The sequence below is a fragment of the Microtus ochrogaster genome, unplaced genomic scaffold (genome assembly GCF_000317375.1).
Source record: "Microtus ochrogaster isolate Prairie Vole_2 unplaced genomic scaffold, MicOch1.0 UNK25, whole genome shotgun sequence".
NCBI lineage: Eukaryota > Metazoa > Chordata > Mammalia > Rodentia > Cricetidae > Microtus > Microtus ochrogaster.
In genome coordinates this window covers 2,400,152-2,418,154 of record NW_004949123.1, presented here as the reverse complement: position 1 = coordinate 2,418,154, position 18,003 = coordinate 2,400,152, and the positions used below count along the sequence as shown (strand labels likewise).

The following is an 18,003-nucleotide window of genomic DNA, read 5'->3' as shown; positions in this document are numbered from 1 at the left end:
AGTACTGAGATCTTCATACCTGGATGCGCCTCCACTTTCAAAATCATCTAAGCACCAAACACCTTGTTGTACATGTGCCTGAGGATGTCACGTGACTTTGACCTTGTCCTCTGCAACACTGAACCTCCTGGCAGATAGGTGATCATGGGTCTTGATCTTCTGCTGACCCCAAACTCATTGTCATCAAACTCCAAAGTTACTTTCAGCTGATGGGGACAACTCCTAGCCACTGAAGATGGGGTTACCTCTCCCTGTACCCTTCAGAGTCTAATCTGAGCCTCCAGCTGCTTATACTTCTGCATTTGTCTACATCTGGTTCTCACAGACTTCGTGATTTTTTTCCATTACTCTCTCCCCCAACACTTGGGGTAGGTTGACTTCATGTTCCCTGACTTGTGATGGTTCTCAGCCCCTGGGGTAGCTACATTTCAGATAGATTTCCTCTCAAGATGACATCTGACCACAACCAGCCAAGCCAGGAGGAATGCCAAAATGGAGTGCTTCTCTCTATTGTTGACCCTACCCACCAAAGGTGTCACTGTCTCACCAAAGCCTGCCAGTGAATTTAAGGGTTACAAGAGCTACAGACTTTTCCTGTGGGTTAGTCTGCGAAACTCTTTTCACTGGGGTCAGGAGGCTTAGTGTTCAGATACAATTTCTGCTTCCCATCTCCCTCAGGGTATGGAATGGCTAGAATAATGATCCAGATTGGCTATTTTTTTTTCAATAAAGTAGAATCATGTTTCTGAGTCTTCACACATTCTAGCTACGCCATCACAGCCTGTGATGGATCATCTAGGTTACCAAACTGGAATCAACTAAGAGACAAGCTGATGGACACATGTGTGAGCTTGAACTGGGAAGCCTCACACTGTGTGAGCAGAACCTCCTGATATCTGAGAGGGACCCAACATCTGCTCCAACCCCTCGGGCACCAGCATGTCTCCAGTCATTTTCTTAAGCGAACGGAGCAGTGTTGTGAGGCATCGAGCCATATTTCCTTGATGCGAGTCCCTCTTTGCTGTCTTTTCCTGTATTTTTACTTGTCTATTACTATGACAATTTGACATCTCTAATTAAACCTCCTGAGGCCGGAGAGGTGGCTCAGCACATAGACATGCTTGCCTTCAAGCCTGATGCCCTGGGTTCAGCCCCAAGATTCCACAAAGTAGGAGAGAACTGACTGGTTCTCTCCCGCGGTTTGTCCTCTGACCTTTACGCATGAGCAGCAATAGAAAAGCACCTAAGCATGGGGAACACAGGAAATTATACATGTGAGGTCCAGAACATGGTGTTTGATATTGGGGAAATACTCGACAAACAGAAACATTCCATCCTCACCACTACCATCATCATAATGTGTGTGGAACACAAAGCAAAAGTGTTCTCTCCTACTAGGAATGTGGGGGGACAGAAATGAAAGGGTCCATTAGTAAAGAAAGATAAGAAACAGTTCCATTTAATATACGTATACCATCTTAGTAGGGTTTGTTTCAATTATTGCCATGAAACACCATGACCAAAAAAAGAAAAATTGGGGAGGAAAGGGTTTGTTTATTTGACCTATACCCACACATTGTATTCCATCATTGAAGGGAGCCAGGACAGGAACTCAAACAGGGCAGGAACCTGGAAGCAGGAACTGATGCAGAGGCCGCGGAGGGGTGCTACTCACTAGCTTGCTCCTCATGGATTGCTCAGCTTGCTTTTTCTATAGAAAATGACATTTCTATAGTTAATGACACTGGGGGACAGAATTAAGAAGTGAGAAAGGGCAATGATGACTAGCCCCTGCTCTCCCTAAAGTACCCACCTGAGACCAGTGAAGAAGTACACCTTACGGTGGCCCCACCCCACTTTCAAACCCATGCTATGGTCCACAAGCACCTCCATTTAAACTCCACAGACTGAAAGCGCTGCAAAGACAAAGGGGAAATGCGTTGCCCTGCATTAGAGTCCCTGGCATCCGTGTGCTTAATCTCCAATGTTTTCAATTAAATCATGAGGAAATAATTATGCAAACTGTAATTTCACCATTCAAGGGGAAATGATCAGTGTTTTATCCTTGAGGGGTTTGTACCATAGCATCTAAAAGCCTTAGATAAGGAACTAATTTAATTTTGGTTCCCCTCAAGCTAAGATTTCTTACTCTGGGGTAATATATACAAAATACGGAAAACATGCACAATCTCTAGGTCAAGAATCTCACTGTGATTATTAATGAGCAGGAAGATGGCTTTCATATTACTTCACTTCTTACATCACTTTCTTGCATGCTAATCTCTTTTATTATTAGAGATAACATGATGTGAGAAAGGGGTCCAAAAACTAAGCTATATTCAAGGCAAAGTGTGCCTTGGGAAGAGTCTCAGTTATGTATGTTCATTGCCAAACTTACAGCACTTCAAATCAAAGAATTTTACAGCTGAGTGGAATCATTTCAAGGACCCTCACTGATCTGAGCATCGTTAGTAGCAGCGCAAGGACCACAGGGACCGACACTCTTCCATCCATCCCTCTGTCCTCCTCCGAAGACTTTCGCTGTCTCTAAATTTTAACACTCTATCTTCAAGCCTCTTTTCCTCTCCATAGCTTTACCTTCCCCCCCCCTATCTGTTTTTCTCAAGTTTATAAATCTGCCACTGACCTTTGATCATGCCTCTCTCTCTCTCAAGCTTCCTCCTCCCCGCTGACACTTCATAGCCCAAACTTTCAAAACAGTATCTCCCTCACCATCCCCTCTTTCTTCCTTCCCTTTATTCCTCCGCCCATTGCCATCTGGAGCCCATGGCTGCCACTCCAGTGAGCTCTTCTTTTGGAAGTCACCCAAGATCTCAGCCCTGGAAAAACCAAAGAACCTTGTCCTTTTGAGGACATATTTGCTAACTCTTATTTCTTGGCACTGAGATACCATTTGATGTGTCTTTCCTGCTCAGTCTCCATAGCTGGCTCTTTGAATTTATGAGCCACGGGCATTAAAGCCACAATCACCCAGTCGGCTATCTAAAGAGAAACAAAAGAAAAGCACCTGAACCTACCCACATCCTGTGGCCATGCTCCCAATGCTGAAATCACATAGGTTCTTCTTTGACTTATTCGTTCAGTTCCCATTTGTCAAACGGAAATAATGTACCAAGCAATGTGCTTGGCAAGCTGAGGACACCGATATGAGAGGAAAGTACAGAAGCTGCCTGCCTCTGCCCTGCCTGGAGTCACCCACCTATACCCTCTCCTTCTCTTACGAAGAAGGAACAGATCACGTGGTTCCTTCTGACTCAACTCCATCTGTGATTCTTTTGGAGACATTCCCATGAGCATGGCGGATAGCTGATCACATTCTATTTTTCTTTTAAATTTTACTTTATTTTAATTATGTATATGTGTGTGGGTGAATACACATGAATGTTGGTGCCCATGGAAGCCAGAAGAGAAGGTCATACCCTGGAGCTGAACTTACATGTGATTGTGAACTACAGAGCATGATGAGAGGACCTGAACTCGGGTCCTCTCCAAGAATAGTGTAGGCTTTTAAGCACTGAGCCACCAATCCAGCCCCTTAGTCTACCTGTCTATTCAAAGCTGTTGCTGTTGCCTTAAGTGAGCATCATGGAACAATCGTGATTTTCCAGAATGTACACTCTCATGCCTCCTTGTGTGTACACACACTGTCGCCCCCCCTCCCTACCTTCTGTGTATAGTAACATGTTCTGCTTCTTTCAAAGACTAAGTGGAATGTCCATCTCTCGTGCAACATCTCCTGCACACCCCTGCATCCTGTCTCCACAGCTCATCAACCTGTGATAGCTCCCTTATATTTAATTGGTCTTTTCTTTTTCTGTCAGCCTTCCTATGAGATAATCTCTAAGAACAAACCCATGTGATATTTAACTCTGCGCATGCTGGTCCCTGCAGAGGCTCTGATATGATCATTTGTTGAATTGATGACTATATTTTTGTTGGGACCACGAGCGCTTGCTCCAGTGTGTCTCAGCAACACTGAGGGCTTTCTGGGTTGATGTCTTCTCTACCTCTTGCCACTTTTCCAGTCTATTTATGGACCTCAAATGGAAAAAAAAAATCCTGACCTCCTTTTTTTCATCCCTCAGGCTCCTCTTTATTAAGTTGAAACTGAAAATACGAAGTCACAGAAAGACTTTTTGTCCAGACTCCTCCTCCAGTGCATTTAAATAAAGAGGCCAGATTTCTTTTCATGCAATTTGATTCATTCCTTCATAACGAGATAGAGATTAACTTTAGGGAAACAATATACACAAGCAGAGGTAATTCAAGAACTAATGAGATGTTATGTAACCGTTTAATTGGCTATTCATGTAGAAGGCACAACCTCTGTGTTCTGCGATGTTAAACTTCCTTTCACTCTTCCCAAGCATGTCATTGTACAGTGATTTCTACACAGCGCTTTTTGAAAACCATGCCTTCCGCTCGCCCTGTTCCTGTCATTTGAAAAGAGCCACGCCTACCCACACCAGCCTTCATTGAGACTGAGTTAAAGTCGACACAAAGAAATATAGGGCATCAGTTTGCCTCCAGGATACTTAGAGGCTCCTGCTGCTTGCCTGCCCCACTTGGTTTTTGAGACTCCACGTGTCTCTCATGTTTGGACCTGTGTAAGGTTCCTCTGGTCTCCTGGTAACGTGGAGGACTCACCAGCAGCCGACCTGAGTTCCCCTGGGATGGGTATTCAGAGCTACCTCTTGCTGCTCACCCAGTGCCTGCTGGCCACCAGTGTCCTGTTTGAGCCTCAGAGAAACATCTAGGGATGGAGCCTTAAGGAGCCCAGGCCTAGAATGCTGTCCCGCATTTCTGATGTAATTGGTCCCTCAGGTGTTTCAAATTCTCCTTCATCGGTTTTTTTTTTTTCTCATCACGTCTTTGCCTTATAACAGTCTGCACGGTGTGCCTCTCCTATTCTAACAGTTACCTCTGGGGGAAATACAGTTTCCCCACAGGAAGTAGAAGGTGGGATGTGGGTGCTCCCAGTGCCCACTCTCCTCTTAGCCCACAGGTTCCCTCCTTTAAAATCCCTGCGCCAGCAGAAGTTCTGCCATCCAACTGTGCGTTGCCCTGCTGTCAACACTGCCCCTCCAGATTACCTGCCCACCTCCTCAGCTTCATGAAAGATGTTAGACACCTGGATCAATAGCCACTGTTATAGTTGCTGCAAAAGGTGTAGCTCAATGGCGGAGCACTTACCTACTCTTCACAAAGCCCTGAACTCCATCCCTAACACTCCTCCAAAACCGCTTCTCCCCAAACCATTTCTCTGTTAAATTTATAACTCAAACTCTTCTCCCTGACCCAACTTGGTCCTTCCAATTTACCTGGCAACTATCCTTGTTCTTGAATTCTTTGGGATCTCCGATTCATGGACCCACACACATGCATGTTACTGGTCCCCCCCCCCCGCCACCACTCTGATTCACTGGATCACACTTCATACTCCCTTCCCAGAGTTCCAATGTCCTTTCTTCTCCAGCAGTGAAACCCTGGGTAAGCCCAGCTCTTTGTGCAGAAAATCTTCCTTACCCATTCTCCCAATCTTCTCCCGGTGGCCTCCATGGGGTGCAAGGCCAGGGTGTCTTTCTGTCTTCACCTGGAGGGAGCACCGCTTCACTTGCTCGCTGCTCCTCTTCACCTAACTGCTTCTCCTTCCCCTCTCTCACCTCCCGTTAGAGACCAGTCTTCACCCTTACCCCTTACCTCTACTCGCTCCTTAGGTTATCACCGACGTTGTGGCTTTCAACAGCATCCAGATGCTCATGACTGCCAACTAGTGCGTTCAGAATTTCACAACTGCCTACCTGAAATTTTGACCTGAATGTCTCATGATTTTCACTGGCTCCTTCTTCTTTTTTTAATCCCTAACACCCTGACTCCAGACTTGATTGCATAAGAACCACCTGGAGGTGGCTGGCTGGCGTAAAGGAGAAGGAGGAAAAGAAAGAAGAGGAGGAGAAAGAAGAAGAAGGAAGAGGAGGAGGAGATCTAGCTGTGTAGCTCAGATTGGTTTCAATGTTCCTATTTCAGGCTCAAATTTTCCTATCTCCAAAACCAATCCTCCAGCTCTCTGCTCTAACCACCTTGCTATCCATACTGCCTCTCCACCCGCATAGGCAACTTTATCATTCTTTCTTGGGCCCAAAGCCCAAAGTCATCCTTAACCCAACGATTTCTCATCCGCTGTCTAACCAGTCTGCTCTGCCTAGAAGAGCAGTGGAGAACACTGAGCTCCATCAACAGTTGTTTGATCCAAATGACTCATGCGCACACACAACAGTCAGAGCGAACGCTGTTTGCAGGGGTCCTCACCCTAAACTATAAACACTGTAATTGCCTGTGAGGTCCCAGCCTGTGTCCCACCCCCAGAAGCTGTTGTTCCAGCTCTAGGACACGAGTGGAGAGTTTTAAAGGCCACCTGCCTCCAGCTGGATGTGAGGTCACTTGCCAATAATCATGGAACTTTGGAAATGGGGGTGCTGAAAGAGGAGGATTGAGCATCTGATTGAGTGTTGGTGTTTGAGCCTAGTGCTGGACTGGGTGTTTGATTGAGCATCCCACCAGCCTAGTGCTGGACTGGGTGTTTGATTGAGCCTTCCCCCAAGCCTAGTGCTGGACTGGGTGTTTGATTGAGCCTTCCCTCAAGCCTAGTGCTGGACTAGGTGTTTGATTAAGCATCCCACCAGCCTAGTGATGGACTGGGTATTTGACTGAGCATCCCTCCCCCAATCTAGGCTACTTGGCTAGACACCATCACTGCCGTCCTGCTGTTGTTTTTAAAACCGGTCCAGGTAGTTCTTGTGTGGCCAAATTTTCAAGCCAGTGTGCTGGGATGTAAAAAAAAAAAATTAAGAATTTTTTTATAATACAATCTTTTCTCATTTTACACAGCTAATCCCTGTTCCCATCCCCTCCACCTCCTCCCGCTTCCTCCACCTTCCCCCCAACTCCCCTCCCCATCCACCCCTCAAAAAGGGTAACACTTCCCATGGGGAGTCAACCAAGTCTGGCACTTCACTTCGAAGCAAGTCCAAGGTCCTTGCCCCTATATCTAGGCTGAGCAAGGTACCCCTCCAAAAACAATGTTCCTAGATGCCAGTTCAAACACTAGGGATAAATCCTGGTCCCACTGCCAGTGGCCCCACAGGCTGTTCAAGCCTCACAACTGTCCCCCACGTTCAGTGGGCCTAGTTTGGTCCTATGCAGGTTTGCCCGCTGTCAGTCCAGAGTCAGTGAGTTCTCACTAGCTCAAGTCAACTGATTCTGTGGGTATCATGGTCTTGACCCCTTTGCTCATAATATCGCTCCTCCCTCTCTTGGACTGGTCTCCGGTAGCTCGGCCCAGTGCTTCGTTGTAGATCTCTGTATCTGCTTCCATCAGTTGCTGGTTGGGGAAGGCCAATTTAGGTGTCCTCTCCATTGTTGCTTAGAGTCTTAGCTGGTTCATGAGAGCATCCCTACCGATGAGTTCTGGGTTTGATCGAGGGATCCTGCCTTAAAGAAAAATGTGAAAGATTCCTGATGTCACCCTTGGGCCTCCACACATAGGTGCACGTGCGCCCACATACATTTGTGCACCCACCACACACACAAACAGAAGGGGGGGGATGAGGACTTGGGGATGACTAGTTCCTCCCAGGCTGCCGTGGAAGGGGGAGCAGTTCCCTTGAAAGATTCAGCCCATAGCTATCTCCTGTTTGGCCACATAGTGTTTAAGTATCACTGGAGAGAAAGAGCGTTCAGTTCACAGAAGTGTGCAGGTGAAGTTGGTGGTGTCCATTTATGCATTCTCAGTATCCTCCCCTCAAAGCTTTTTTAGGCACACACCATGGGCGGTGTTAGCACCAAACTGTTCATTGCTATTTGGGTTTCCCAGCAGAGAGGGTGGCATGGTGGTCTACTCCACTTCTGGTTGTTTTTTAACATAAAATAATTTTTTAAAAAAAAAGTAAAAATAATTAGTATTAATAAACATGTAAATGCTAAGCAGATTTGGGTATCATACACAAGGACAATATTCCAAGTATTAAAATAAATAACAATTAAAACTGGAATGCTATGTAAATATGCCCTAGCCTCTTTGCAGCAACACTTTAGTCTTTGCAATCTTTCATCTCTCAGTTGGATTAAAATCTTTTCTGACTTCTAAACGTCGATTTTTTTTGCTGAGAATATCTTCCCACCACAGATCACCTGTTCTCAGTTCTTGCTTTTCTGTGGATTTCCATTTCAATCACAGATTTTTTTTTTCTGTGAATTTGGAGGAAATGAGCTGAAAAGAAATGAAACTGAAAACATGGCCACCGCTGGCAGGGTTGACAGAGTTTAACAATTGAACAAGGCCAGTTTTATCACCTTGACTCTCTTTCTGAATTTCCTAGCGCTTTCCTTTTCCTCCAGAGGCATTCAGGCTCTGGAATTTTTATAGGGAGGTCGCTTTAAAAGCTGCAATGGTTAGTTAATAGACAGTGGAAAGAGACTTTTGGGAGAGGGGCTGACACTTCATTCTAGCCCTTGGAAAGCTGAGACAGAATGGAGAGCTCAAGGCCAGCCTGATCTCTGTAGTGGAAACCTGCCTCAAAAAAAGAGAAAGAACAAAAAGAAAAGAGGAAATTGGTACTGGGTGTGTAGTTCAGTGGTAGAGGGCTTGCCTGGCATGCACAAGGACCTAGGTCTAAGCCCCAGTCTTTAAAAATAAAAGTCAAAAATGGCAGGAGAGTAAGAGGGAGGAGGATGAGAAGCATCTATACCCTTCTCCGTTCCTGTCTGTGGAAGGGAGTTGGGGGAGAGACCCATGGGTGCTCAACCTGCTGAGTGTCACATACATCACCATGTCAGAACCTGACGTTTCTCTTTCATGTCCTAATTTCTGTGTTTTCCCCCCTCTGGTCAAAACTTCTATGTGGTGGTGGCTCAAGGATTTATTGGGTGTTTGTTTGCTATTGTTGTTTATTGTTACTGTCTTGTTTTGAGACAGGTCCCACATATCACAGGCTGGCCTCAAACTTACTGTGCAGCCAAAAATGACCTTGAATTCTTGATCCCTCTCTCTCCAGTTCTCACGTGCTGGGTTTTCAGCCCTGTCCTTCCACACCTAGCTACCAGAATTTCTATTTCTGCTTGTTTCTTGAGCCAAAAGGAAATCAAAGATAATCCCGTGAAACAATACAAGTTGTGTGACTTTTCCTACTGAAGTCTTCCGCCAAGCTTGCTGCTCCAACTGAAGAGCAAGCGTCTATTAACGAGAAACTTCTATTCCTCTGGTTGGGGAGCATGGGCATGTGGGTGTCCTTGCGTGTGTGCACGCATGAGTATGGAAGCCAGAAATTAACACTGGGCATCTTCCTCAATCTCTCTTAGTTTGTGAGGTGGGGTCTCTGAACCTGGAGCTCAAGCATTCAGCTGAAGGGGCAGGTCAGCAAGCCCCAGCGTCCTGCCCGTCTCTGACACTGGGGTTACAGATGCACAAAGCTGTGTCAGAGTGCTGGAGACCTGAACTCGGGTTTCATGCTTGCCCAGTAGGTGCTTTGCCGACTGAGCCCCCAGACCTCCGATTTTTATTTCTTTTAAAACATATCAACCAGCCGGGCGGTAGTGGCGCACGCCTTTAATCCCAGCACTCGGGAGGCAGAGGCAGGCGGATCTCTGTGAGTTCGAGGCCAGCCTGGTCTACAGAGCTAGTTCCAGGACAGGCACCAAAGCTACAGAGAAACTCTGTCTCGAAAAACAAAACAAAACAAAACAAAACAAAACAAAAAAAAAATATCAACCAGAGCACTCCCCAAAAATCAATGAAGACAACACAAGGGAAAAAAACGGATCTGAGAAAAGTAAGTTTGGGGAGCATTTTGTTAACTGCTTATATTTGTTATTATGTCCCTGTTTGTGTTATAAGCTTGAGTTACAACGGGGCACTTCTCAAATGACTTCGGGAAATCAGAAAAAAAAATATTTACCCACATGAATATTCCTGGGAATATTTCCCACAGCTGTGAACATGTACCTACGGCTCGCTACATCAACAGCCTTGTTTGTGCTTTCAAACGTGTCTAATTTCACTTTTAAAATACAGCATTTTTCTGGTTTTGGAAAAATGTCTTTAAAAGCAGGAACAAGCCCTTCTCTTCAGTGGAGCACATGAAAGGCTTCTCTGTCACCTCCTCTCCTAAAATGGTAACAAGCTGACCCTAATTTCGCTCCTCTAAATAGGGTAACGGTGGTTTGAGCAGGAAATCTAAATCTGGCCTTCGAGGTAGCCCAGTGATTTTCCAGGTCAAGGCAGAGGAAGAAAGCAAAGTTAGGAAGCTTTGTAGTCCTCTCCCAGGTACCAACAGGCTCCGCCGCTCGCTGGGAGACGTCTGCCACCTAGTGGAAGATAGAGGCCACTGACGCTGCTTGTAACCCTAACCGTGTGGAAAAACCACATTGGACCCCATAAACATGTACAGAGACTGTGTGTTATTTTAAAATAATAAGTCGAAAAGGTAAGCGTTTCTGCAGACAAATATAGCAAAGTTTCACGGTCCAAAGCTTCTGTTAGTGCCGGGTAGATTAATACAATAAATAGTACACTACCAGGTGCTGGTGACGTTCAATAAGCCAAGAAATAAAATGTTCCTCTCTCCTTAATGGAAACTGCGCGCTACCACCACGTACAAGAAGTCGCCTCGTAAAACAGTGTCGTGTAAAGTGGAGTGCTTTTATTTAACAACCCTCTCATGTTGACAACAACCTGTGTGTCGTGGATGGTTTTTTTTTCCTCTATAGTGAGTGTGAAGTATTCTTAGCCTGTGTCTCCATGATGAAAGTCACACAGCACGTCGTAAGCGCCGGTGCAAAGAGCATCTTTTTTTTTTTTTGTTTTTTGTTTTTTGTTTTGTTTTGTTTTTCGAGACAGGGTTTCTCTGTGGCTTTGGAGCCTGTCCTGCATCTTCTAACTCGTTACATCCATGTAACAACTCATTCGCAGTCTTTTGGAAATAATGGATGGAGTCGTGTGAAACTGATAGGATCAGAGCTAGAGCCCAGGCTGACTCTCCCCCTGCTTTCTTCTCTTCCGTCATTTGTCACATTTCTTCCGGGTTACACTAATTGCTATTAAAGAGGTACAGGCACCATGTATATTCGATAGCGTAGCTCAGACCCTCCCCTTCACAACTCTAAGTTTACTTTCTAGCTGTGGCTCTAATAGATGGGTTGTGGGCAGGGGTGCCATTTCCCTCTCTTGGCTTCTTGGCTTCTTCTACCTGGATACTGTCTATTGAAGGCTGTCTGCTGTGAAACCACACTGCCACCCATCAGTGACACTTGGGGAGCTGGACGTTCAGAGGATAAAATCTGTTGTTTATGGTAAACAAATGAAAGTAACTTCCTCTTCTGGGTACGGAGCTTCACTCCACCTGGCACCAGAAACTTCACCCCGAGGCACAGAGTAGCAATCTAGAGATAGCTGGGGATTCAGCCTCTCTACTTTCCCTTCATCTCATCTCCAGCCATGAGCTAGCATTGCCTTCCCTGTGATGCTTAAATGTGGAAACAGAAGTCATTTTCAGTGAAAGGCTTTTCTGTCTTTGGGAACACCCACGTTGCCTGTAGAGTAGACTCCAGGGGTCCTAGAGAAGTGGGCAGAGTTCTCTCAATGTCACAGAGGGAAAGGGTGAGTCCAGTCGTTAGAAAGGAGACAGATTGCCAGGTTCCAGTCCTATGTCTTCCCAACTAAGCCCATTCCAAGCATGCACAGTGGCTGGGATCAGATCCATGAAGACTGGTACTAACGGCCTCAATGGCATTGACTGATACGGTCACTGACTCAGAGGGGCCAAGAGTCCCACATCACTGCCTGGTCGTTCTGTGATGGGGGTTTTCTGATAGATATCAATCGCTTGCATGACAATGTCACACATGGGCATTCATGTGGGCACCTGCTTCAAGATGACAGATGGGCTGGGAGCTGCATGCCTTCAGGGGACACTTACAGTTGGTAGGATTCAAACTCATCTGCCCCGAGCCATGGCTGTGCCTGCTTTGTAAAGACTATGTAATGAGATTAGTAGAAACTCATTGGAAGACATGGATGTCGAGGGAGTGCCCGGAGTCTGGGACAGGCTTGGTTTGAAGCAATGCATCAAAGTCCCTGAACGAGAAGCCAAAGATAATGGCACTGGGATTTGTCTCTACTGCATGTACTGGCTTTTTGGGATCCTAGTCTGTTTACATACACACCTTCCTAGGCCTGGATGGATGGGGGAGGGCCTTGGACTTCCCACAGGGCAGAGTACCCTGCCCTTCTTAGGACTGGAAGGGGAGGGAGGAGGATGAGTGGGGGAGTGGGAGGGAAATGGGAGGAGGGGAGGAAGCAGAAATTTTGAATGGTATTATTTATAAAGTAATAAAAAAAATCTCTGAACGATTCCACCCCAGCTACACAAACCACTTGCTCATTATTGTTGTCTTTGTGGAAGTCAATTCAAAGGAGGACAATAACAAATGGAGAATAAGCAAATAAAAAGGTTGTTTCCAATATTGCAAACCATAGTTGGTTTTCTTACTCTTTGGGGGGCCTGCCACCCAGCTCCCAAATAAACACATGGAGATTTATATTCTCTCTCTCTCTCTCTCTCTCTCTCTCTCTCTCTCTCTTTTTTTTTTTTTTTTTTTTTTTCGTTTTAGGTTTTTCTCTGTAGCTTTGGTGCCTGTCCCTGAACTAGCTCTTGTAGACCAGGCTGGCCTCGAACTCCCAGAGATCCGCCTGCCTCTGCCTACCAAGTGCTGGGATTAAAGGCATGCACCACCACCGCCCGGCTGGAGATTTATTCTTATTTATGAATATCTGGCCTTGGCTTGGCTTATTTCTAACCAGCTTTTCTAACTTTAATTATCCTGTTTCTCTTTAACTGTATTTTGCCTCTGCCCTTTTTACCTTTCTTTATTCTATATATCTTTCTTCCCTTCTTACTCCTTGGCTGGTTGTGTGGCTGGGTAGCCGGCCCCCGGCATCCTCCTCTCCTCCTTTTCTCATTCCTCCCCCTTTTCTTTCTTTATTTTTTATTTTATTTTATTTTTTGGATTTTTCAAGACAGGGTTTCTCCGTAGCTTTTTGGTTCCTGTCCTGGAACTAGCTCCCATAGACCAGGCTGGCCTCGAACTCACAGAGATCCGCCTTCCTCTGCCTCCCGAGTGCTGGGATTAAAGGCATGCACCACCACCGCCCAGCTTCTTTCTTTATTTTGAGCCTAGATTTCTCCTCCTATTTATTCCCTCTGCCTGGAAGCCCTGCCTATTTCTCCCTCCTGCCTAGTTATTGGCTGTTCAGTTCTTTATTAGACCAATCAGGTATTTTAGACAGGCAAAGTAACACAGCTTCACAGAGTTAAACAAATACAACATAAAAGAATGCAACACATCTTTGCATCATTAAACAAATGTTCCACAGCATAAAAGAATGTAACACATCTTAAACTGACATTCCGTAACAGTAAAGTTTGTGTGAAGAAAAACCAAAGTGAGGGGAAATACAAAGCAGTTGGTGGGGACAGCTGTATGGCACCATGAGCATTCTAAATGGGAAAGTCTCTGTGACCCATGGGGATGTAGATTTTAATGTCTCTAACTCTCTTTTAAAAATGACCTTCTTTCTGGAGATGGAGAGGCTACCCAGGGAATGGGCTGGCATCAGTGCAGGGGCAGGGGGACTATCCTACCTGCAACAGAAATGTTTGTCTGAAACAGGCCTTCACCCTCGGTTTCCAAAGACAAAACCCCAGAGTAAAGACATCTGGATCTTGTTTAAGGAATATCACCAAGGAACTGCTGCTACTGCAGAACTAGGAAGCAGGAAAGGAGAACCGAACAGCTAAGAGCCCTCCTGAAGCCCTGTCTGTGTCTTCCATGACCACCCTCCAATGGGCTCACTTCCCACAGCCCTGTACATTGGCCTGACCTCCTTCATACCCTTCCTGTGGCCACTGCCCCTGCCTGGATACTCCAGTCAACATTATCAAGCCTTGTGCCCATCCATCTCTAGGCTCGTTTCATTTTTATGAGTCAGATTCTATACTTATATCTAATTTCCATTAGAAAATTTCTTAATTACTTATTCGCAGGCTTGCTGGTTTCACACAGTTTGAAGATAAAAAACACTCCCCACCAAGATGCAGCATGCTAACCCTGCAACCTTGGAGTCTTCTTGGTCCTGGAAACCCCTTGGGCCATGATCCTCACTCATAATATAGACTGAGTACCATGTGAAGCATGGCCTGGGCCCAAATGTGAGCTACCACAGCTGCTCAGGGAAGGCAGAAGATTAGAAAGACTAGAGAGCCAGGTGTGAAAAGCATTGTTTGAACCACTGTCAACAGTATGACAATAAAAAATGTATTATTCATAAATTCTTCCCAAAATGAGTGTCCTTAGTTCTGTCAACTGTCTACCAGATGGGAGTCTCGATTGAGGGATTGCTCACATCAGACTGGTCTGTGGGCGTGTCTGTGGGTGTGTCTGTGAGCGATTGTCTTCACCATTGGTTGTAGGAAGGAACAGCCCGGATGGTTCCAGTTGTCCTACCCCGACTTCTCTCCTGTAAGGAGAAATAACCCTTTCCTCCCTTTGTTGCTTTGATTCGGAGTGTTTTGTCCCAGCAATAGAGAAGAAACTAGGACGATTAGGAAACAAGCCATTTTACAAACAGACAGATACCTTTAATACAAATGAGCAGTAACTATGTAGTGAAGTCAGAAATAAGCTGTCTTCAGGGAGAGGCCTTTCTCCCAAAAGATACAAGATGCACAGATAAATGAGTGACACTTTGCACATGTTCAGTGGGGGGGCACTTTAATTTCATAATGAGCTGTGAATATTTTCATCGTTTTCATCAGCTTGAAATTCCAAAGACATTAACAGAATTATTCATTTCATAATTGTTATGAGTTAAAAGGAATGATTCCTGTACCATAATATTGTCCTTCTATGTATTATTCAAAAGTACAACATCCCTGAAGATAAAGGAAAGCGTCCTCCTCTCCTCACATAGTATAAAAATGCTGAGACTAGAGCAGGTGTCGTCAATACAAACCAAACTGCACTGTAAAATAAGTTTCATAAACACAAATCCATCTTTTCTCTTTGGTTCAAAAAATACAAGAGGTAGGCTAAAGTCAAAGATTCCCATTTCACTGGATTTTTTAGAAAGCAATTATAACAGAAATGATCAGAAACCAAGTGAATCTATGAACTAAATCTTAAAATGTAAGAATATGTGATTTTTTTTGAGGCAGGGTTTCTCTGGGTAGCCATGACTGTCCTGGAACTCACTCTCTCTATAAACCAGTCTGGCCTTGAACTCAGAGATCCACCCACCTCTGGTGTGTGCCATCACCGCATAGCTAAAAATATCAAATATCTTCTTATATAAGAAATAACATTTTTTCTAAGCTCTAATAAAACAAATCCAAAGAGAGAATTGACTACAAAATCAGCTTTAGTGGAAGTTGTGAGTGCCGTGATATTATAAATTTCCTGGCCTCATCCTGAACCTTGAGGCAAGTGAAAAGGCGGATGGGCGCGTATGCTTACAGACTGCGCCTCTCATTCACGTACAGAAGATGGACATGTAGTACTGTTGGAACATGCTGGTGTCTTAGCTTCGCCCCACCCCTTCTGGGAAGCACAGGTTCCACAGACTTCAGTAAGAGTGGGACGAAGGTGTCATTTACCTGAAATCAACACTTGAGTCATGAAAAGAACAATTTCAGATTTCGATGAAGGTCCCAGGGAGCCTTCTTGATTTAGAGAATTTGATTCAAAGAGTTTTAAAAAAATGAACAAAACCAAGACACTCTCTGGAAAATGGTACAAGTCAACAGTTTTGTTCACCGATGCTTTAGAAAGCAATGGGGGAACACACAGGGTCTACCAAATAACTTGAATCAGTAATTTAACAACAGATGACAATCAATTTCTAAAACTGGGGACCAAATAGCAATGCAAGTAGAACAGAAAGAGTGTATACTGTAATAAATATTATCTCACTGCCTCTCTATACACAAATTTGGCTACTATAATTCATTCTTATTCTGTTTACAAATGAGGATATAAACTGTGCAAGATTGATTTTAAATACGGTGATTTTTTTCTACTAATGTTCCTATAGGGGAATTTTACATCTATAAAGACTTCCAAAATATATATAACAATTTAAGTCCCAAGGCTTTCTGATCACTTTGTTTAAAAAAAATGGACATAAACAAATTGACATAAACCTGAACCAATTAGAACAAAGATTGGTGATTTATAATTCTACTACATCAAATGATTTCATCTTAAGCAAATACATTTTCAGATTTAGGGTGCAAGGCACAGGTCTTTATCAGCAAACATAAAGTACAATTTTGTGGCTTCTGCAACACTTCTTGAACCTATGATTTTGAGCATTACTGAGGATACAAAACCGATCCCAAATGCTTGAAGTGGCTGCAGATTCTTTTCCCTTTGGCTGGGGGAACAACAGCTTCTTTCGCAATGGACTTGCTGCTGCCCCAGAAGTCAGCAGAGAGCGCTAACAGCTTTGGTCATCACGGGAAAGAAGACTTGGCCGTGTCACTTCTGAGCTACTCCTAGTGTCTGCTTCATATTTTCATACACCACATAGCTGATGCCAACGGCAGGGAGCACCTTCATGAAGTTTGGGGTGATGCCTCTGTAGAGTCCTGGCACTCCTTCTTTGGAGATGATTCGCTGAAAAAGGCCAACCATGCTCAGCTGTGGGGCCCCTTCCACCATGGCTAGCAGACAGACAGACAAACCAACAAAAAAGATAAATAAAAGAAAGGAACCAGGCTAATCCAATATTCAAGCATGCCTCATTGTTATCATAAAAGGTGACTGGGGATTCAGAATGGTGTCTCGAATACAATGGACCAATAAAAATCAATTTCGAAAACAACCTTCCTGATGCAGCACCCACCAGTGAGAGCACAGCTCTTTAGGAACTGCTGTGCTAGGTACTAGATTAATTACTTGCCATGCTAACCCTTCAGGATAAAAATGTACATTTCAGAACTGAGGAATTAGAAAGTTGGAATGATAGTGAGCCCTGTCCTGAAACCCTAGTTAGCTAGCTGGTAGCAAAACCAAAAAGCTGTGGCTGGTGCTCGAGCCCGACACTTTTAATTAAAACCACATCATTCGATCACAGCACTCTCCCCAAGCACTGGCTAGAATGCTTACATTTTAGATAATAGGGGAGGGAGGAGTTGGAGAAGTTTAGAAAAGGTACAGAGACCTGGGCCTTGTAATTATCTCATGAGGGGAGAGACGAAGAATGTGGATGATGTTAGTATCGAGCTCCCAAAACGGTCATAATGAGAGACTGTGCACACTTAGTTTGATATTTTATTTTGCATTCCTCTCTGCAGCCATGATTGCCCCTCACTCAGCCCCTCAAATACGCCGCTCTGCGGGTCTGTTCCCAGCTAGCTCCCACTGCATTCCTGGGCTTCGTCTGGACTTAGGCTAGACCCCATGCCATGAGGTGTTTTAAAGGGCTGTCTTCTGGTTGGATCCATGTGTTTCTCACTTTACAGTGACCTGATTCACACCTGACTTGTTGCAGTCTCTAACCCAGGCACCCATCTGACAGTGTGCCAGGAACCAGTGATGGCACAAACAACATGTTGACACGTGACTGACTGTCTGGTTGAAGGAGTGGTTAGGAATGGGACCACAGCTGCCCAGTACTCATAAGAGAAAGTACAGTCGATGAAGGTGGACCAGGGATAAAGAAGAACAGAAAAGAAAGACAAAGAGTGTTGCATGCTTCCAAAGGGTAGGTAGCCAGAAAACAGCAAGAAGACAGTAGTCACTGAGTGACAGGAGAGTCAGGCTAGTGCAGCCGAGGAGCCAGCGGAGAGAATGCCATAGAGAGAAGGCTCACCGCCAAATCCTTTACACATACTATTACTAAGAGAGAGAGAGAGAGAGAGAGAGAGA

General features: G+C 44.9%; 1 protein-coding gene across 1 annotated transcript in view; it reads right to left on the bottom strand.

Moving 5' to 3' along the window:
• Positions 1-14,826: 14,826 nt before the first annotated feature.
• The window catches only part of LOC101996373 (calcium-binding mitochondrial carrier protein SCaMC-1), a 41,406-nt gene continuing 38,229 nt past the window's right edge, over positions 14,827-18,003 (bottom strand). The window contains exon 10 of the mRNA XM_005367911.3: positions 14,827-16,796. Coding sequence (XP_005367968.1) covers positions 16,612-16,796 — 185 coding nt within the window. The 3' untranslated portion in view covers positions 14,827-16,611. The remainder of the gene's footprint in view (positions 16,797-18,003) is intronic.